Source organism: Pollachius pollachius (genome assembly GCF_949987615.1).
Source record: "Pollachius pollachius genome assembly, chromosome: 10".
Lineage (NCBI taxonomy): Eukaryota > Metazoa > Chordata > Actinopteri > Gadiformes > Gadidae > Pollachius > Pollachius pollachius.
Genome location: NC_136943.1, coordinates 776049 through 797820, shown reverse-complemented (window position 1 = coordinate 797820; position 21772 = coordinate 776049). Strand labels below are relative to the sequence as shown.

At 46.6% G+C, this 21772-nt stretch overlaps 5 protein-coding genes across 7 annotated transcripts in view; 3 read left to right on the top strand and 2 right to left on the bottom strand.

Annotated features, from left to right (window-relative positions):
- Positions 1–139: 139 nt before the first annotated feature.
- sfxn1 (sideroflexin 1) lies at positions 140–8981 on the bottom strand. The gene is made up of 11 exons (XM_079744268.1): positions 8907–8981; positions 5774–5940; positions 5483–5653; positions 5004–5102; positions 4805–4880; positions 3896–3981; positions 3509–3636; positions 3296–3345; positions 2975–3024; positions 2522–2569; positions 140–2354 (listed from the first exon to the last, which is right to left on the bottom strand). Exons 2-11 carry the CDS (start codon positions 5935–5937, stop codon positions 2258–2260), a joined length of 969 nt encoding a protein of 322 aa, XP_079600394.1. The 5' UTR covers positions 5938–5940; positions 8907–8981; the 3' UTR covers positions 140–2257.
- A 1288-nt stretch (positions 8982–10269) lies between these two features.
- Positions 10270–12595, bottom strand: LOC307081182 (serine/threonine-protein phosphatase 2A catalytic subunit alpha isoform; the record flags this gene model as incomplete). Its single annotated transcript, XM_079744269.1, has 7 exons — positions 10270–10342; positions 10498–10616; positions 10756–10917; positions 11098–11187; positions 11276–11449; positions 11816–12025; positions 12494–12595. The coding sequence occupies 7 exons, from the start codon at positions 12593–12595 to the stop codon at positions 10270–10272; spliced, it is 930 nt and encodes a 309-aa protein (XP_079600395.1).
- A 607-nt stretch (positions 12596–13202) lies between these two features.
- On the top strand, positions 13203–15590 carry atp5po (ATP synthase peripheral stalk subunit OSCP). Its single transcript, XM_079744467.1, has 7 exons — positions 13203–13291; positions 13528–13578; positions 13719–13829; positions 13973–14102; positions 14617–14729; positions 15166–15252; positions 15339–15590. Exons 1-7 carry the CDS (start codon positions 13265–13267, stop codon positions 15447–15449), a joined length of 630 nt encoding a protein of 209 aa, XP_079600593.1. The 5' UTR covers positions 13203–13264; the 3' UTR covers positions 15450–15590.
- Positions 15591–15850: 260 nt separating this feature from the next.
- LOC307081327 (UPF0461 protein C5orf24 homolog) lies at positions 15851–17796 on the top strand. Of its 3 annotated transcripts, none has more exons than XM_079744466.1 (2): positions 15851–15914; positions 16353–17796. In XM_079744466.1, exon 2 carries the CDS (start codon positions 16356–16358, stop codon positions 17031–17033), a length of 678 nt encoding a protein of 225 aa, XP_079600592.1. In that variant the 5' UTR covers positions 15851–15914; positions 16353–16355; the 3' UTR covers positions 17034–17796. The 3 variants fall into 3 exon arrangements, with proteins under 3 accessions (XP_079600592.1, XP_079600590.1, XP_079600591.1); XM_079744464.1 differs by having other exon boundaries at positions 15856–16064; XM_079744465.1 differs by having other exon boundaries at positions 15856–16064; positions 16314–17796.
- Positions 17797–17903: 107 nt separating this feature from the next.
- The window catches only part of LOC307082031 (histone-lysine N-methyltransferase, H3 lysine-36 specific-like), a 19506-nt gene continuing 15637 nt past the window's right edge, over positions 17904–21772 (top strand). The window contains 5 exon segments of the mRNA XM_079745441.1: positions 17904–18031; positions 19067–19239; positions 19818–20737; positions 21076–21217; positions 21354–21526. Coding sequence (XP_079601567.1) covers positions 19835–20737; positions 21076–21217; positions 21354–21526 — 1218 coding nt within the window. The 5' untranslated portion in view covers positions 17904–18031; positions 19067–19239; positions 19818–19834.

Genomic DNA, 21772 nt, shown 5'->3' with positions numbered 1-21772 from the left:
TAACTGCTGCTAATAAGACTCATATTTCACCACTTTTATTGAATCCATTCAGCCTAACTCTAAAACCATCTGGATGTAGTGCATAACAAATACGAACACACCATCTCATCAAACAAAATAAAAACATGTTCACTATCAATCTGGCTGAAGGGACAGTTGATGCAAAGTAGTAGCTACATTGTTAAGGGATGTTCATTGAGTGGGTTAAATAAGGTTACAGTGTGGGAGAGTTTTGGGGGCACTCAGAAAGCCTACCAGACTGTTGGCTATCAAAAACAGCAAACGTAGCCTTATTATCACTGATAATCTGCTCCAATTTGCTCAATGATTAAGGGCAGGCCTACTAAGTCAGAGCCATGAGTGTTCAGATTTGTGATTTATATTATGAAGTTCAGATTTACAGCATTTTAGATCTCTTCCAACATTGTGCTTTGAGCGATGTACAATCCAGTAGGCCGTGGTATTCGGATGAAACACTGCCGTTTTTAACAACATTTTGAAAATGCTACAATCATCCACAAAGACATTGGAACAACAAGCATTTATATACCATATACTCTAGAGAATAAACCCCAATTTAGTAGATTCTCTGAAATGAATATTTGAAATAATCTAATATACCGACATATGCAAATAGATCATTCTTAATTATACATTAATACACCACAAATACACAGAATGTTGCAAGCAAATTAAGTACTTTTAGATCATTAAAACACAATTGTCCCAGCCAAGTTAATTTGTATCCCTGCACATTAATACTGTGTATCTGTTATTACTATTCATTGAAAATACTGTTTTTCATAAGGTTTCACCTGGCTTCCTTAGAATGGATATCATATACTATATTGGCTTGGTTTTGTGTTTCACAAGTAGGTGGACAAAGAACATGAAGGTCACCTTCATACGCCAAACGAAGCAAAACCGTCACACACTGAGCTACAGTGTCTTACTCTGGGAAACAAAGGACCCGATCTCGTCATGCATGTCTTAAAGACTTTAGATTATTTGTTGCAAGATAGAGAAGGTCCACATACTTCCATTATGTTGCATCGTTCAGTGTGTGTGGTCCTTGTGTTGTCCCCTGTGCTATAATTGAACCATGAGCTCATCGTGTGCTTTTCAGTGGCGCAGAAAAGCACAGGAGTTCTCCTGTCTCTGGGAAATCTCAAATCCTCTCTCATAAATCCTCTCTTAAATGTCACACAGCTGTACAATGGCAACGGTCATGACACCGACGGGCTTAAAGGGGAGAGGTAAAAGTTACCAAATGCTTTTTCAACGTACAGAAATACAGATAGAAAAAAATGGTTGAGCATTGCGACAGTTCACGTGTGAAAATGAAAACATGGTCAAGGTCAATAGAGCAATGATGCAGCTAACTGTCCAAAGACTGGCATGGACTCACAGAAGCGTGTGGTTTGGTGCACTGATGCCCGCTGTGGTTCGATCATGCATGTTTGGCAATTATAGCAAGATGTCAGATAGCACCCTGTTGGTCTAAGTCACCAGCATAGCATCACATTTTGTAGGGAGAATCCCAGAATATAGATTTATTTTCTCCTTTAAGATTCTATCCTCAGTAATCCGAAAGCCCCAACACCTGTGGCATCACACATTTGGCAATTTACTCTTAATTGTGGTTTTGAAATGGCACTGACATGAGGAGGTGGTGTGTGTTGAGAGGTAAGTCGGGAGTGTCGAGTTTTGGCAGATGCATGGAATGGGAAGAAGATCTCAACTCAACAAGGGTTTGAGTCCCTCCGGAACAACTGAACAACATAGCACTATTTTAAGAGAAGTAAAACAATGATTTGGCACCGACACCTGAACAAGTCACAGACCGAAACTGTACCGTGAAGAATACAAAAATAATAATAATCATCACCACGACAACCACTTTCCACTACAACCGCCATGAAAAACATCATTTTCATGAGGTCCGGCATGACACAAATGTTCCCCAATGTAATTTTACACAATCACCCAACCACAGAGCAGGATCTAAAAAAAGAATCCTAAAATTGACTAGAGTAGACCAATCCTGGGGGAGAGGGAGGATGAGGATGGGTCGATCTGAAGAGCGAGGATGAAGAGTAGCAAACGTAACTTTGGCACACTGAACTAGATGAACGGATGAGCTAGCAGGAGGGTAGGGAGGACTGTGCTCAGAGAGAACTGCTGCCTTGTGACGGCATGGCAGTGCTTCTTTGGGGGGGGCTAAGTGTGGCTGGTGGGGGGGGGGGGGGACGCTCCTCTATAGCCCCTTGTTGAAGAACACTCTCTCCACCCCCGGGTGACTCGCTCGGATCTTCTCCTGCAGCTCCGGCTCCAACCGGCTCACCGACATGGAGCTGGGGGAGGAGAGAGAGGACAGGTTGGGGGGTTGAGCCGGGGCTGTGATGTCATGCTTAAGCTGAGAAACACGCAATTAGGTAGCGCTGCGTTAGTCATGGGTCGGTAGAGGTTCCGATGGAAGTCCTCCTGACAGACCTGCGTAAGCTCGGCGGTGTTCACTCACCTCTTTTGTGGAAAGAGGGCACAGCAGAGAGGAGTGGCGAACACCAGGCTGTAAAAAAACACGAGAGTGAGATCTCTGCTCCCAGCTGACCTAGCTGCTCTGGAAGGCTGCACAGCCTAGCTCAACCAAACCCCCGACTGGATGTAAATGTAGCATACTCTGAAGGGGTTGCATGACGTTTGCATGAGCAAACTGATGTTTGGCACTCAAACACAAAACCCCTAGCCAGCTAGATTATGAATCGCAATGGTAGACAAAACCTAGATGCAACATTCCTGAGGTCTCAGGACGGGAGCTATTCTTGGCTACATGGTCGCAGAGCGATCTCCCCCCCCACGCTCATTGGAAAGACCGTCGTGTGACTTGACTTTGGATGACGTGTCATGCGTCAGAGTGGTGTTTCTAAAGAGTTGCGGATGGTGGCTTATCAGTGGACCATCTCTGACTACTCACCAGAATCCCACCAGCCCCACTTGAATGGGGGCGCTCATCCATGGGAACTTCTGAAAAGACCATGCAGAAAAATGCGGTGAGGAACACAAAGGCATAGGAGGGGAGCGTGGCAGTGGAGTGACCTCGTGGCCCGAGGCTCCGCTCATTCCCCCCATGTGTCGACACCAGGTGGCGAGAGCTGGACGGCACACGAGGGTATCTTATGAGGTCATGCCTTCTCACCGTTTAGCTTTGAGGTGTAGGGTTAGGAACTCTCCCTACAGACTACAGAAAACAAGGGCGTGTCTTTCAAAGATCCTACGTTTCAAAAGGAACTCTTACCCTCAAAAATGCCTTCTTTTCCAAGTGATTCATTAGGAATGGCGGGATAGCTGAAAGGAAAACGACATGAAATCCATGAACAAATGTTACGTGAAAAAAACACAGAGACTGAGACATACCAGACATGTGACCACATCAGCCTATCAGGAGTATGTGTGTTTCCACATTATGTAAACAAATGGTCCAGGGGTCGTGGGTCAGGCGTGTTCCTACCCATCCCGGGAGAGGCCATGAGGATCCTGGAAACCACCACCTGGGAGATGGCCTGCTGAGCCGCCTGCGTGGACTCCCCTAGCCGATTGTCGTTCTCGTCCGTGATGGGAATGCCGTGTTTCAGTTCCCTGCGAGCAGTTTCCGAGAAGGGAGAATGTTATTGTTTCTTCCATCATCCATCAGGGTAGGACAACATTCACATTTAGGACATTCAGCAGACGCTTTTATCCAAAGCGACTCACAGTAAGGTCATTTGTCGGAATAAAGAGAAACAACAACATATCGCTGGTGGCAGGATCTTTCAGTGGGGGAGGGGGGGGGGGGAGGGGGGTTGTGGTGGCTTTGTTTGGATCATTAAAGAAGCAGGATGGGTCTGTGCCCCCTCACCTTTGCCTCATTAGGGGAATGTTGATGCAGTTAGCGGCGGCGACCGCAGCAAACGGTACGAACCGGCCGAAGAGTGGGGAGACGTGCTGAAGAAAGGAGAGAGAGAGGAGAGAGGAGAGGGGAGAGAGGAGAGAGGAGAGAGAGGAGAGAGGAGAGAGGAGAGGGGAGAGAGGAGAGGAGAGAGGGGAGAGAGGAGAGAGGAGAGGAGAGAGGAGAGAGGGGAGAGAGGAGAGAGAGAGAGAGGGGAGAGAGGAGAGAGGAGAGAGGGGAGAGAGGAGAGGAGGAGAGAGAGGAGAGAGAGGAGAGAGAGAGAGAGGGGAGAGAGGAGAGAGAGAGAGAGGGGAGAGAGAGGAGAGAGAGGAGAGAGGAGAGGAGAGGAGAGAGGAGAGGGGAGAGAGGAGAGAGAGGAGAGAGGAGAGGGGAGAGAGGAGAGAGAGGAGAGGAGAGAGGGGAGAGAGGAGAGAGGAGAGGAGAGAGGAGAGAGGGGAGAGAGGAGAGAGGGGAGAGAGGAGAGAGAGAGAGAGGGGAGAGAGGAGAGAGGAGAGAGGGGAGGAGAGAGGGGAGGAGAGAGGAGAAAGGAGAGAGGGGAGAGAGAGGTGATTTGTTGTTCACAAAATAAATCAGCTTATCAGCGTATACCAGCGTGCGGTGATTTTACACTTCTTTGACTTTTTACATATATATATTATAATGTATATACAAATGCATAACATGCAATAACCAAACAGATCCACTGCACACAGACAACCATTGCACAACTAACTCTAACACCTTACCTGCCGTTCATACAGTTAGGTTATAACAGAACGGCGGTTAATAAGGCCACTGCCACAGTGCATGTCAACATGTACGAGACAAGGAGGAGAATGAATAAAACCAATGAAAGAAAAGAGTTAGATGGGCAGATACCTTTGTTAGTGCATTAAGTCCCAGAGCCGTGGCTACGGCCCCAGTGGTGGCAGACACATAGGCCGTGCCAAGCTGACTGCAAAGAAAGTTGTCAGTCACACGGGATGCACCAACAATACAACACTTCGTTATAACGGGGGGGGTTGTTAATGCCAGGTTACACCACCTAGTGCCAGTGCCAGACGGGCCCGTCTCTCACCTGACTGTGAGGGGTGCATCCCCACTCCTGTTGGTGTAATTGACTATTGCATTGAAGGACTGATTGATCCACTGCCACATCACCACTGCTGGGGTAGTTCTGGAAGGAGAAGGCGCTGCGTTCAGTACCCCAGACACTTACTGCCGAAGCATCCGGTAGGCGTCGCACCTCACCGTGAAACATGGGGTGTTTGTTTGAATCAACCGTGTGCTCCTCAAAGGGCCCCTATTGGACCAGTGGCACAGTGACATCACAGGTGGGAGTGTCAATCCTGGTTTATGATGGACAGGTCACCTGGCCGCTCAGTAGACCGTACCAGGCTTGTGGACACTCCCACTTGTGACGTAGCTTAGAGACTAATTAGAAACGGAGTGTAATGGCTAATCACTCTCACACCTGACGGCAAGAAAGGGCCGCTTTAAAAAACAACATTGTGGCGTTTTTTTTCCAAAATTCGATAGAAAAGGAAGAGCTCGTACTTGTAGAAGGTCATCATGCATCCAGTGATGGTCATGTTCATGGGGACCTGGGCCGACATGCGGCCAATCAGGATCATCTTCTCCCCGGTGTCGGGGTGGAAGGCGGAGTCAAAGATGTACTTGGCGCGCCATAGCTCATCCTCGCTCAGACCTGGGGAGACCACTCCTTTCCTTTGAGAGACAAACAGAAGGGAACAGCGTTTGAAAGACCGCACACCGTAACCGCCACAGTTGGCGCGCTCTTTGTAGTAACACACCTGGAAACGGCCGGAAGGCCGGCTGACTACCTACCTGTAGTCGGTGATGATTTTGTGCGCGCTCTCCAGCTGCTCGTTGGACAGCAGGATGTTCCTGGGGTCCGTGACGGTGAAGAAGTGTTTGGCCCGGCCCTCGAAGGTGCTCTGGTCCCATCGGGGCTCCTTGATGTTTATCGAGGTAGATAACTCGACCGCCATTATCTGGTAGAAGAGGAGGAAGAGAATCTTGGTAAGGGTTGTCATTGTTAGCGTGATGTTTGCACGAGAAGTGCTGCTCGACAAGGGGCCGTTGCCGGGATTTCTCTGGACTCGATGGAGTTCTTTGTCCGCTCACTGCGGAGCCCGTGGGTGGAGCTCGTCTAGTCCAGCTCCACCTCTAGGTCTCAGGTCCAGCCCCACCCAGACTCCTTTATTTGGGGTTAGTTTTAGTAGAATCTAGCTGCAGCCCCGGAGAAGCCCCTGGTGCTTCAAGCTTCAGGCATGGGTTATGGGCTAACCCCAACCCTAACCCTTACCCTAAAAAAAAAAAAGATTCTGCACGCGTGATCCGTACCATGAAAAATATAAATCTGCTCCACCCGATCTGTAACGGAAACCTTATTTGTTGCACCCAACCCCAACCCTAACCCCTAACTCCTAACACTAACCCCAAGCCATTACCCTAACCTTTACTCCTTTACTAATCTTTACTCATTACTCATAACCCTAACTCGTTACCATAACCCCTAAACCTAACCGTAACCCCTAAACCTAACCGTAACCCTACCATAACCCTAAAACCTTACCCTAACCATGACCCCTAAACCCATAACCGGCCTGATCAGCCAGGGTATCATCGTTCCAGATAGCGGAGATAGATAAGGCCGGCCTCTCCCATTTGGCTCTGCAGTGAGAACCACTTATTCATGGTTAGGATAGCTGCCAGTAAAAGAGTCCTTTCTGGAGGACTAAAACGTGTGGGGTTCTTAATTGAAGGAGGAGAGGATGCTTTGCTCGTTTGTAGATGAATTACACCATGATGATGATTGGGAATAACAGCAAATACTTCAGTCTACCGAGTAGAGTTGTCTGTCTCGAACGTATCCTGTGTGGTGAACGACGTATGCTATAAATAGTCTTTTAGCGGTGGTACTTTTCTTTGCCGCGGATGCAAGATCAAAGGTCACTTTGTAGTCCTGCAGTACGGAGGGTTTTGACAGTTGAACCAGCTCCGTGCTATGACACAACACGTAATCCACATGTCGCTTGTTTAAATGCACAAAATCAATATTCTTCATAGCATAGATGTGAATATGAGGCACAAAAAAATAGTCACGTTTCCTTTCATAATTTGGTCAGACATTGCAACCAAACCCTTTCTTTCGGTTTGCAGATTCAACCAGCACAATCCAGTTCTTTAATCGCACACACAGCAGTGTTTCATGTGGAGGATTTCCCACAAGTGTTAAGTAATGCATAAAGTCATTGCCGTTACACAATGTTGTATTGAGGAGTTCAAGTCTCTTATATAACTTCATATTTGCGATGAGAGAAGCCCTCACATAAAATCATTAAAAAACAAGAAAGTATTTGTATTTTAACTCATGTTAAACATTACGGAATAAGTACAATATCACGTATTAGCATATGAAATATATTCTTGGTGTTACTTGAAAATTCCAACGAAGATGTCTGTGTTTCTTCCAGTCAAAGCAATACAAGTACAGCAGTATGGATTCTGGTAGATGGAGTAATAAGGAGGTCACTTTAACTTGATCTTAAATAGAGCAGTCGAATATGTTCAGATGTAATTTTTTTCAATATTGCATCAGATCATCTTTTTCAGAGTCCCCAGATGTCGTCCAATGAGTGACAGTCAGCCGAGAACCACCGACGCAGAACCGTCTGCGCTCCACTGCGGCTGCCCTACGCAGGCGACGCAGACACTCGGGCGTTCGCAGCCTGATTACGGCGGCCGATCGACGCAGAGGGATAAATTGGCCTTAACTGTGATTGCTCCACTTCGACTGAACTTCAAAAAGCATGAAGTGTTCCCTCGTCTATGACAAGATACGACTTGGTGAATGGTAAGACGAGCCCACGGGCCACGGCAGTGACACGCAAAGCGACGTATGCATGCATGCATGCTCTCCCAATGGAAGGAGGGACGTTAGCGGGGCCGTGCAACCAGCGTACCCAGTCCGATCTGGTTTTGAACCACTGCTGCCGTCCGTGCCAAGCCAGAATCAACTGGATGGAGCAGTGTGCAAAGGACAACGGGGCGCATTAAGGACAACGGGGTCCATGTCGTAGTCGTGCAGAGGTACACATGCAGACATCCTCATGGAAATTGCACCAAAGATGGCTGCTGAATTGACCATTATAACGGAGCGTTTGGGTCCGCGGCTGCAGGATCCGCGACGTTATGTCTTTAATTTAAATTAAATCAGAAGCCACGGGGTCCTCGGGAGAAGGGGGTCTTCTGGTGGTCCTCCAACACCACGAAGCATCAGCCTTCTCTGGGGCTTTTTCCTTCTCTGTCTTACCACTCTGGGGCCATTGATTGTGTTTGTGTCACTGTTCAATGAAGAGATGTTAACAACCCACTAGTGGAGGCTCAATAAAACATTAATATGGAGCATCGTACGAGCCGACTGAACTTTGGTCGCGACGGCGGTTTTTGGCCCCAACGAATAACAAAACCCCTCCGTCTCTATCCCACTGAACCTGAGAACCCAGGCTGTACATTAACCTGCAGGCCTAATGCTTCACTCATATCCATACCGTCCTGTCAAGGCACTATCATGTTATCTGGTGGAAGAGGTCAATCGGTCGGTGCGTAAAGCCAGGGAGACACCATTGCGTTTGGCCCCTGATCAGCTGCACTGGATAGCGGCGATCCAATCCGACATACCCGTCGATTCCGAACCGAATCTCTTTGAAATTATTCATTTTAATGAGGCCGAATAGCACAGCGGGAATAAAACAGCCACCGATTGAAACATGCACATTACACACGACATCTTTGGCCCAGCTGTGCGTCCTAATTCAACTAGTCTTCCCCTGCCACATCCACAGCATGCATGCATGGCTGCGGGCTCTCAGGCACCACCGCTGGAATAAACCTACATGTCAGAAATACACTCCTTAAATGTTAAATAAGAACAAGTATGAAATGCGTGACTTACTGCACTACGGAGTGAGTGTACCTGCTCCGGTTCCAGAAGCTTGTGAGTGGAGTCCCCTTAACGGAGCTACTTTACGTGGCGCGGCGTCAGCAGCACAGCATCAGTGAGTGGTGCGTCCCCTAGCGGAAGGAATGGCCCCTACCGGAGTCCCGGATAACCTAATGATTGATAGGGCACTAGGGAAGCGCTAGGACGTTTATTTATCGATACATAAATATCCAGCACTTTTATTGATTTATAGCTAAATATTTATAAATATGTATATTATACATCTATTAATATATAAATATATATTACATTTATATAGATATGTAATAGATTAAACAAACGAATATATATATAGCCTATTGATATATATATATAGATATATTTAGATATTTTAAATATCAAAAATATATTTGATGATAAAACTAATATGATGGTTTCACATCATAAGTGGCTCTGACACATTGTAAATGGATGAAATTCGTTGGCTCCTAAATATATCAACCATTTTTAATGATAACAAAAACGATTAGATTGACGCTTAAAGTTTGAGGTGTTATGTTTCTCCATTGAAACCCCTGTGTCTTAGCGTAGCTTTTATATAGGCTTAAAATACATGAAAAAGGTTAAAAAATACATGTATACAGTTTCTGACAAAGCATTCTTAATCATAGTTAGGGCTGCAAAACAACTTTATTTGACATGAATATCATTGGTACAGATATTGCATATAGAACTCATATCAACTTTATATTAACGCCAGTAAACACATGAAGCACAATTCAGCTCACATCAGGACATAAGGGAATTTGGCATCAGTGCTATGTGATCAAAATCAAACAAAATAATGCGAAGATAAATAAAAGTCAGACATCTTACTGTACCGTCTCACATCACAAAATGAATTATTGTGCGTCTTTGTTTAGAAAACAACATTAAAGATTTACATTAAATAGAGCGTAATCTTTGAGGCCATGCCTCATGAAAGATGCGGTTTTGTGTTAACTAGGCATCACATCGTCATCATGATCACATCAACATCTGAACACAAAGGGTAATTACACTTAGGCAATAGTCTTGGAATTAGATCATCTGCTTTAAATACATACTTCCTGACAAACCAGCAGGTGTTTTAAGTATTCATGTTTCACCGACTTTTCTAGCAATAAAAACATGCACAGAGAGGGCAGGGTTAAGAAGATGGTAGTGTTTATAGCTGATGCGATATATTACGCTATTTTTTGTGATTATGGCACACAATATGTCGGTCTTTAGGGTCATGAATAATCATCTCTCCGAACCTCTACATAGTACACCGTTGGCAGTCCTTATCTTAACCTCCACTGGCTGTGACAACACACATCAGGCGTCGTCCTCTCTACAGGAAGTAGTCTGGGGTACGGCGAGTGACATGGGGCTCTCCTCGGCGCGGCGCGGGGTCAAACTGTAAACTGAAAACACGACGGCCGCACTCATAATCTCTCCCTCCGTTTTTTCAACAAATCGGAGGACTCTCAAGGATTTTAAGCTTACGGTTCAGCATAGCGTACTCATTAAAACATGTCTTGATTAAAACGCACTATAAAAAGAAAGCTTGATGACTTACAAGGAGTACTTCAGAGTGTCGTCGAGTTCCATAATTGCGGCTTGGTTTCCACAGCGGTAGCAGTAGTTTGGCGCGCTGAAGATAGTCACAACGTTGCGGTCGTGGCACCAATTATAACCCTATTTTGGGAGAAAGGAGGCTTCCTATCAAAGTGCAACACACCACATGTACATGCTTCTTTATTTAGGCCTACAACACCGCATCGTAGCGACACTGGATCCCTTGATGCTGGAGAACCTCACAGGAAGGAGCAACTACCTCCATGACCAGCTGGTGGGCTCTGGAGACCAGGGTCAGGCCATTGGCATGGTTGAAGGTCTCCGATATGTCCTGGCCGAAGGTGTACCCGGCCCCTCTGGGAGAAATGCCCCAGCCACCGCGGTCGTCTGGGTCTGACCAAAGTAGGTCACACATCGGACCCTGGAGAATATTATTGATGGTGAATAGTGATGAAATTCAAGTGCCTTTTAAAAATACTGACATGGAGACATTTGCAAAATGAGTTTCTTTCGACTAATATGATTTATAACAATGTGTCTGAAACATGATATGTATATGATGTAATATATATATATAATATGATCTGTTTGAGGCATCTACTTCGTGAGGAACTTCCTGCAAGCGATCCAGCGCTCGGATGTGGTCCAGTGTGTCTATGGAGGGAGACAGCCCGCCATGGAGACAGAAGATCTGCATGGAATGACGTTAGTTAGATGGGGTTGATCCTGATTGGACTAGGATATGTGGCAGTAGTCACGGTGGAAGAGAGGACTTTTACCTGGTTATCGACCAGCGCAGTCAGAGGCAGATAGTCAAAGAGGTCTGTGAAGTACTTCCAGACATTAGCGTTCCCGTATTTCCTCAGGCACTCGTCGTAGAAGCCGTACACCTGGGTGATCTGCCGGCTCTCGTGGTTCCCTCGGAGGATGGTGATTCGCTCCCGGTACCGTACCTGCAAATATGACATGGATTTTTAAATATCAAAACCGGGCATGGGTTCTATGTCTTTGTGCAATCTAGAATACCCCCTCCCCCCCTTTCCCCACTGCAGCTTATAACATTGTTAACACGTTGTTCATATTGTTATAATTGCCTGTATGAAGCCACACTTTCGCCTTCAGTGAGGCCAACTCATTTTGACATATATTCGGCCGATCTGGCTCGTGCATGTTTCCTAATCATCATTATATCATAATCATCATAATTATATTATTAGCTATAACTCAAGTCCCATTTCCAGTGTTTTAAAACATCTCATTGCCAGCATGACGTTGATGATGAGACACATCCTTCGGGGTCTCTTTGAGTAGCCCTTTACCTTCAGAGAGACCAGGAGGGAGACGGTTTCCACGGAGTAGTAGCCACGGTCCACATAGTCCCCCATGAAGAGGTAGTTGGTGTCTGGAGACTTGCCTCCGATCTTGAAGAGCTCCATCAGGTCGTGGAACTGACCGTGAACGTCCCCACACACCGTCACGGGACATCTCACCTCCTGGACGTTGGACTCCTTGGTCAGGATCTCCTTAGCCTTAGGGGGAAGAACCGTGGGCACCAGCGCTAGGGTTGAGAGCTTATTGTGGCACTTTTAAATGAGGAAAGGGGAGACCCAAACCCAAGCAATTGAGAGGAACGTTGATGTACCCCGCTGCTTGCACTTGGAGATGGATTGTTGTAACCCAAACATTCCCTCTAAAACTGCGATTTATAATATACATGGGGGAATGCAATAACAAGGCCATTTGGCACAGCAGGGCGTAAATAGAGCGTGGGCGTAGCTTAGCAGTGAGTTCACCTTCATCACCTCTTCCACGCTGAAGCTAAAAGATGTGCGTCAAAAAGGCACAAATAAACGCAAGTGAAAAACCTCCATTGAGATGACCCATGCATTTTATTAACATGCACGCCATCATCCACTGCTGGCTGACTGGCAGAGTGTTAACACACACACGCCAATAACCCAACTTATGTCTGTTTACAATAGGATAATATAACGCACCTTTTCGCAGAGGAATTTGACTTGGTTCTCCGATAGCTGTTTGCACTCATTGAGCCGTTCGATCCATCCATCCAACTCCTTGGTGAAAGACTTGTCGTCCATGGCAGGATCTCTATCAGCCAGCAAGAAGGCTGGCTTTAATTCTAAAAGGAGAGCCCTGGGCTTACAATATATGGATGGCTATATATAAACATATATATAAAAATATATATAAATGCACGATGCTTGGATCTGATCATCCGCTGCCACCGAACCTGCTCTCAAAAACGAATGCGTCAACCGCAGCTGGACGGACCGCGTCCCTGACCGAGCCCGGATCCCGATTTATATAACATTAAACATTATTTTCTTCTTGATTAGTGTCCCTCCGGTGGTTCACCGTGGCGAACTGATATCCAGTAAACAAAAAAAAACAAAACTCAAATTCATCGACCTGTTCCTGCCGTTTCTCCCATGGTTTATAGTGACGTCACCGCAGGGGCCTCTCCATCACCCTGCGATGCACCCCTGTCCGAATATTTATATAATTAAATTAATTAAATTCCTATAATATTCCTATTATAATAAAAGTTTCACCTTTAAAATAATATGATCGACTTGCTAATTAGCTCTTATTTTATTTTATTAGCAATTAATGTACTCGCCAAAAGTCCTCTCCCGCACGGATGTACGTCAAGTTAAAAACGACATTACCCACAAACCCTGAACGGTCTGGGTAGTCATTAGTTGCACATGCGCAGAAAGATATACCCTCGACAGCTGTAGGAGAAAATGGCTTCACTCATGTTAGGACAGCAGGTAAGATATTCAATGCTTTTTATGATTAAAAGATAACGAAAGCTTCAATTGTACCATGTGAGCCCATGGGGAAATTACTAAGAGGTTCATCTGTGCAGGACGGGGTCACAGCACTCGTGGGTTATCACAATGGCCACGAGACCTTGGGGTTGGATAGCATTGTTGCTAACCAGCAAGCTACCTCCAGAGCTCCTGATCTGTCACGTTGTTTCTAAATGACCCTTTAACCTCCTCAGGCGCGCCAGTTCAGCACGTCTGTCATCAGGCCTATCTCAAAACTGATGAAGGTGAGTTGATCACCTTAACAGGACCTTCGACGTATCGGATCGATTGATTTGCGACATACATCTGTGATCCACTGAAGTCAATCATGAATAGTAATGCATCCATCCTGCCCTCGTTTCTCCCCCCGCCGCCCTGAACCAAGGCTCCTATCGATGTGTATGGAGTCGAGGGTCGCTATGCCACCGCACTGTTCTCAGCGGCCAGCAAGAAGAAACAGTTGGACCAGGTTGAGCAGGAACTGGGAAAAGTGTCGGTAAGTTGTGGCAGTGACACGTTAAAACACATCCTAACGTGTTGCACCATTTAAAAAGCAACAAACCGATGCAACTGTCTGTTTGTACGGTTTTTCACGTTGCCCTGCATGGTTACAAGAACTTTGACCTTTTCTGTCCTCAGACCATGATCAAGGACCCCAAGGTCTCCGGCATTGTCATGAACCCTCACATCAAACGCGGCGTAAAGATGCAGGCCGTCACTGACGTTCTGGTCAAGGCTAAGATGTCTCCTCTCACCATCAACCTCATCAGTGAGTGCATTAATGGCGGCTTAAGCCAAATGACTCCAATCTCCTCAAACCGGGTCACCAAACCAAGAAATGGACCACCTCAGCTTTTATTCCATAAAAGCTGCCTTACAACATTTTGGTTCTTTACACTCTGCTATTCTACACGACCGGATCCGATTTACAAAACGCTGTCATTTTGTGTTATTTTCTCCTCACCTATCGACCCTATGTAGCTTACCTGTCACCCACACTTTAAAAGGACACCTTTTAAAGGGACACCTCCTTTTAAAGGTGGGAAAATTAAAGACACTCTCTCTCTCTCTCTGCCTTTGCAATCGGACAACCTAATTCTTCTTTACGTTCTGTGACATTGGGCTCAGCTAGGTCGATAAGCTTGGCACACAACCTCTCAAAACATGCTACTAATAAGTTTGTTTTCCATCTGGATTTTGGTTCAGTGGTCATGCTCTGCCAGTGGCGATACACCTGTGGCCGTCCACTCTGTTGACCCCCTTTCCCTCTCTCTCCTCTGCAGAGGTCTTGTCTGAGAACGGCCGCCTGCCCCTGACCGCCGACGTCATCAAGGCCTACAACATGATGATGGGAGCCCATCGTGGAGAGGTCATCTGCTCGGTCACCACCGCCCAGGTAACCAGCGGCTCTCAGCTCGTTACACGATATGGTAACGCGTTATCACACCGAGCCTGACCATCTGGCAGAGACGTCTACATTTAAATATAATAAAATATAATTATATTCCTTGCTTTACTTCGTGCTTTCATCAAATGTGCAATACCTAGAAGTGTTATATCTCTATTGTATTGTTTAAAAAAAATAATAAAAAAAAATATATATATATATCACTTTTAGGTATTGCACATTTGATGAAAGCACGAAGTACAACTAGGAATATAATTGTTGTGTGACTATAATTCATAGTCTAGATGTATATTCCTTTTATATAAATAGCATCTTAATTAGTCTAGTAACTCTTTGATTAAAAAAAAAAATGATATTGTATTTATTGCGATGATTTATGCTTTATACCTCATCATCACATTTAATATATTATTTAATATTTCAGGCGTTGGATGCCGCCAGTCTTGCTGACCTGCAAGTGGCCCTCAAGGGGTTCCTCCAGAAGGGTGAAACCATCAAGCTGGAAACCAAGGTGGGGTTCAGACCCAGACGGTGAACTGGTGAGGGGTTGGGGGAAGTTCAGGGTCCCGTTTTCTCATTTTTCCTTCTCATCCGCAGACGGATTCCGCCATCTTGGGTGGCATGATCGTCAGCATCGGGGACAAGTACGTGGACATGTCCACCAAGACCAAAATTGCGAAGCTCACCAAGATCATCAGGGAGACCTAAGTCCAGGGGACGTTTAAACAGAAGAATGCAGCGAAGTTGCTTATAAATGTACATTGCTACTTGCCTGGTTACGGAGTTCATTTTAACGCCAGTGTCTATTGTTGATTTCACATTAATGTATTAAAAGCGTTGTGAAACGGCCCCTGTTGGTTCCTTATTTACAAGCTTTCCTCAAATTATATTTTATTTGGGTGTAAATTTTACTTGAATTCAGCACTTTTTAAATCCATTCAGAAGCCATTTGGCTAAAACGGGAAAGTTAGTTCCCTATACTGAACCCAGTTTATTTGACCCGGGTACACGTTTAGCCACAAAAAGGACCATTGTTTCAAGTGAACTGTTACGTTTCAATGAGGTATTCGGCGCATGCGCATTCGAGGACTGCATTTTATTTTTTTCACAAAAATGGCTGCCTCTTATCTAAACCTCAGCTAAAACGGACACATAAACCGGGAAATAACCACGGTAAATTGCAATCCTCGTTCGCGGCAGCATCAGTAGATAACCAGGCGTGGTTTACAAACGCTATTGGGAAAATGGTGTGGCTGTCAAATAGAAAGATTATATTTGATTCAAATTTAACCCTTTCCATCCTATGAGCCGCCCACAAATGAGGTACGATCTTTTCATTTTCCTGCTTTAACTATCATGTATTTGCGTTCACACCTAATCACGTCTTGGTATAACGAGATGCATTGTTTGAACAATTGTGTACGCGTCATCCTTGAGGGCTATCCCTTTGTTTTACATGCATAGTGTGTGTCAGTCCAAAAGTAAGCAATTCCGCAAATTCCTCGCTTGCGTGTGTGCGCAGGCGTGTTGGTGTTAACAAAGAAACATCTCGTTATTTTCATCTGTTCCCAGTCCCGTTGGTGTTTACAACTAGTTTCTCCACCCCTGCAGAAAATGATGCACCAAGTGACCAGCAGCAGCAATGACTATTGCATGAGTGGACTGTCAGAGGATTGCCAGCATTCTGCAGGGCACTTCGACTTATGTGGCACACAGTCCAACAAGTTCTACTCCTCGCCTCCGCCGTCCCTGCAGCTGTCCCTCGCTAACCTACCCCCCTTGCCACAGGGCATGCACAAACCCATGACATGCCAAATGCAGGAGAACCAAAACGAGTTCCAGCAGCCTCCCAGTGCGAGGATCAGGGGCGGCGAGGCGCCTGGTCCTGATGGCACCAAGAAGAAGGGAAAGGGGATCGTCAAGTCCGGGAAGAGGGGGCGACCGGCCGGCACCACCAAATCGGCCGGCTACCGTACGAGTACTGGCCGTCCGCTGGGGACCACGAAAGCTGCTGGTTTCAAGACCAGTCCTGGAAGGCCCCTGGGTACCACCAAAGCAGCGGGCTACAAAGTGAGCCCCGGCAGGCCACCGGGGAGCATCAAGAGCCTGGCACGCCTGAAGAAGCTGGGCCTGGCCACTTGTGAAGCAGCCAAGAAAGTGGACTTCAGCAACTGTAGTGGGCCCAAGAAACTGGATTACACCTGCTGTGACGTGACGCCCTTTCCGTACAGCATGATGCAGAAAAGAGACCTTTGTGAGGCCGGGGGCAAAGTTGAAGACAGCAACGAGTAGCTCTGCAGACGTCTTGTTTCTATTGTTCTTCAACTTGTTCACCGTTTTGTTTTTCTCTCAGTGTGTATGGAAGATGGAGAACATAATAATGTAAATTAGCTTAACTTTTCATTGTGCAGTCTTGACATTACTTTCCTCTCCTCCATAGAACTAAAGGCACCCATCTAGAAAGTATGTTATCCTGTTTGACAGTGATGCATGCATAGGAATACAATCAAATTAATGTAGGAATGAAAGTATCTATACATTGTAGTGTATGGTCCATGTTCAATGGACAGTGTTTTTTAAGCCTTTTTTAAAACAGACTTTTAATTGATTCATGATTTGCTACTATGCTTCATATTGCTTTCCATTCCAAACATGTTCCTGATCTTATGTGGAAGTGTAGTTGTCCTTTTGTATTGTTAAGTGCAATATGTGATTCATTTTATATTATATATGAAAAAAGATAAACAGAAGGAAACGGAATGGGGACACAGCGATGTTTTTTATGATCTTGATTGAACAACCCAGCACACGGTAAACTATTTTAAAAACCAAAATTGTTATTTCTATACTTTGTGAATATGTTTTGACTGGGTATTGTAATAGCCTACTTTGTTTCCTTGGATTCCTCAAACTATCACTTGATAAGCGAATATATATGTTGTTATGCAGTACATTAGCAAAAAAATATTCACTTAAACTTCATTTTAAGATTATTTCTTTGTGGAAAATGTATTAAAAGCTTCTGTGGTGTATGTGAAACCCAAATAAAAGTCATTTCAGACAGTAAACATGCGTGCGATACCTACAGTGAACGCTAGAGGTCTCACGCCTTCCTGTGCCAATGGTGGGCCTATCCTTTTGGTTTCGGGTAATAACTTTCATTTAATAGTCTAATTGATCACCCAGCCGTACAGGCCCTCCCCGTACAGACTCTGAAACGCAAACGCATGTCATACACCCAAGAATGACGTTGTGAAATGTGAAAGATAATCGATCCATTTCAACCACAGGTAAACCGACCCCTCGGAAAATCAAGTGACTTTACGTCTGTCTTTTCTTTCTTTTTTTTAAGGTATACTATTTATACAACCACGTCTAACCCGTAGGCCTGTATTGATCGTCGGTTTATGAACATAAACCCGTGAAGAGCAACGGTGTATATAAAGGTTTATATAAGGACTTGACGGGCTTTGTGTGACGCCGGGTAGATGAGGACGAGGCCACTGCGGCATTACGGCCACGTCTATTGTTCAGACGCGCACTGACGCCGTCTCCCGGGGCAAGACACTGGGGGTTTTCTATCCAAACTGCAGGGTAAACATTGGGAGTGCATAAGAGTACAATCCAACGTTTGAACACGTCGTTTTTTTCGGAGCAGAAGTCGCTCCATGGCCCCACTGGCACCGACATGTTGTGTCTGCAGCGCCTAGCGGCCTGCTTCCTGAGCTCAGAGACTCGGGACTCAGAGGCAACATGGCGCACGGAGTCTTAACCACAAGGACTCTGCTCAATGTGCATTGCCTTCTCCATAGCGGCCTGGCATCCATGGAACAGGCAGAGAAAGGCACAAGAAACATCAACAGCTGCACCACATTTCTATTATTATAATCCACAATGCAGAATTTATTTTTGGTTATAAATAGATGCATTGGATAGAGAACATAAACGCATTGCACGGATATCCGTCTCTGTGATTGCACCTGGGTGTGTGTGTGTGTGTGTGTGTGTGTGTGTGTGTGTGTGTGTGTGTGTGTGTGTGTGTGTGTGTGAGGGAGACGGTGAGGAGGGTGAGACAGGCCCTTTGCAGCGGGGGGTTGGGTGGCGGTGCCGATTGGTCGCTGCTCACCAACATAGGCAGTCTGGGCTTGTTTTATCATTACCGGGGGGGGCACTCCGACAGCAGGCTCAAATCATGGTGTTAAAATAATATATATAGATGATTGAGGATTGATAGTGACACGCCGGTTTTCCTCGCACTTGATGTGCTCGCAAATATAAATGATCTAGTGCTTATTTTTTGCATTTAAAGTGACAGTTTTCATCAGGGCCGCCGCTGATGAGGCTGTGATGAAGGGGAGAGAATGAGAGCTGCGCTCTGGCCTAGCGCTGCTGCAGCTGGGAGTGTGCAGATCTGCCTCCACAAACCGAGGAAAATAGCCGCTTTAAGCGCAACAACGACCGATCCGCTGTCGGTTTCACGGTGACCGACGTCCAAATGGTGAGTTTTCGTGATCTTTCCCCACGTCGACGCGTTTTTAACTTGTTTCGATGAGTTCTTGTCCCAAGTTACCAGTAGCTATGTGGCTGTAGCCTGTTTGTGTAGTAGGTCTGTGGGAGACCCTTTCTCTGATGGCACAGTGTCACCACCTTTGCCGTAGCGTGTGCGCTCCTACGAATATACGAATCGGCGATCGCTTGTTTCTTTGCTTTATTATGATCGGTGAATGCTACCCGGACTAGTTTGGTTTAATAGTCATTGTCTGAAAGCAGCATGTCAGGAGTAGTATCCTCTGTTTTGGCGACCGACGGCCTTTTGGAATGGAGGCCAGCCATGTCGGGTTATCGGTGAGCATGCAGCCCTACATGCCACCTATTCTCCTTGGAAGGCGTCCGTCGCTTTTATTGGGATTGTCGAAGTATTTTGTCTAAAAGGTTAAGGTCTTCACGGGTCGGTGATTCCCTTTCATTACCGGTCAGTGCATGAAGCCATAATAAGAACTTGGAGGTTGCGTCTTGTTGTCCTGCTTTGAGTGTAAATATTGGTTCACCTAACATGAACCCTTTGTTTTTTGGCAGGAAAGAGCCATGACAACATGAATCAGTCTTACAGACGGGCTGTTAGGGGAGGCTCCGTGTTCGGCTCGGGTCAGCCAGAGCTAAGGACCCCCAATGGCCTCGCCACTACTTCCTATGGAAACCAATGTGGCAGCCGAAGGCGCAGGTCAGGCCAACCGCCAGCCATGCAACTGCCATCCTCCAGCATCAAACCAGCACCTGTCCCGGGCTACAGCCCCCCAGACCGGTCCCATTGTTTCAGCGGCCCGCTGCGGAGCCTGCAGGACCTCAACAGTCTGGTGACCAGGGGCTCCGACCTGGGCGGGCCCCCCATGGACGTCCGCTCCAGAACTCACCGGCGCTCACCGAGCCCCATCAGCAACGAGGAAGACGAGGAGGAGGAGGAGGAGGAGGAAGAGGAGGATGACGATGAGTTTGAGGCGCCGTCCGTCCGTCTTCCGCCGTCGCCAGGTGCCGTCCAGACGGACGCCTTCGAGGCGATCCCGGAGTTGGACAAAAACGGGTTCTCCCCCCACAGCCCCGACAGCCTGGACCGCTGCTCCCCGCTGCCAAACGGCTACCTCCACTTTGAGTCCACGCTGTTCGACGGCGGAGACCTCAAGGTGGAGGAGCGGGGGGGCGGCGGTAAGAAGGAGGACCTCGTCTCCTTTCACTCCTTTTCACCCAGACTGGGCCGCCACCGGGGCCCGTCGGACCGTAAGACGGCCACGTCCAGCTCAGGGCTGGACAAACAGAGCGCGTACAAACCGGGCGTCCTCAACCTCATGGCCCAGACCATTTCTGAACTCAACCCTACACTAAGCCCCAGCGCACTGCCCGAGATCAGTATGGGAGAGGACTGGAGCGCGGGGGAGAACTCTGACAGCGACGCAGAGCTCTCCTTCACCGGGTTGGTCTCGCCGTCCGGCACCAACTCCAACGTGAGTGTCAGCCTCCTCGGTTACTCGCTCTTTAGCCTTCGTCAAAAGCTCTCTTTTTCTTTTCTCGCATTGTTTTTGCCTTTGTAACTGAACTGCTGGCGTCAGAATATGAGGTCGCTTTTAATGTGTCTGGATCCCACCCGGTTCTTAACCTCGGATGGCAGAGCAATGCACACCTTGGATCAATTAATTGCAACTGTTTTGGAAGAAGTAACACAGGCAGTAAAATGGTTTTTGTTTTGTTTACAATGCAACACAATAATGAGTACATATCCAAGTCCATATCCAAAACATAATTCTATTATGCTGTGATCTTATTTAAGTATTATTCTCCGCAGTCAAACAGCCCCAAGAAGAAGCTTCTGTCGGCGGTGAAGTATCTGAACGGAGATCTGGTCTGGGCTAAGTTCAACCGACGCCCCTGGTGGCCCTGCCAGATCGCATCCGACACACCGCAGGGTGTTCACACTAAAATGAAAGGTGAGACGGAGATTCAACGGCTCCGGCTGGTTTGTTGTGTGGGCATCCTCAAACTGCATCCACCATTTGTACACTTTCAAAGTCCCATGTCCGGCCTTATGTTTGTCTTAATGTTTTCCTTTCGTCTCTGTTGCAGCACCGAGCCATCGTCCGTGTCGCTTGTATTTCCTGGAGACTATCGGTGAGATAGCGGAGCGAGCCTGGGTCCCAGGGAAGGCCATTCTTCCTTTCCAGGGAGGCCACCAGTTCAACGAGCTTCCTGTGCTTCGACGGAGAGGGAAGCAGAAGGAAAAAGACTACAAGTATACGGTAAATAAATACCTAGGATTAACCTTAAACCTTTAGGATGCCCTGCAGACTTGTGATACTGCATACTGTACCGACAGCGATATGTTGTTGTTTGTCTTCTTTCTGACAAATGTACTTGTTGTAAGATGCTTTGGATAAAAGCATCTGGTAAATGCCCTTAGTGTAATTGTAATATTGGTCCAATTGCAGGCTCAAATGTTATACCATGTTGGAGAATAGTTTTGACACACAAATTGTCCAATGTTG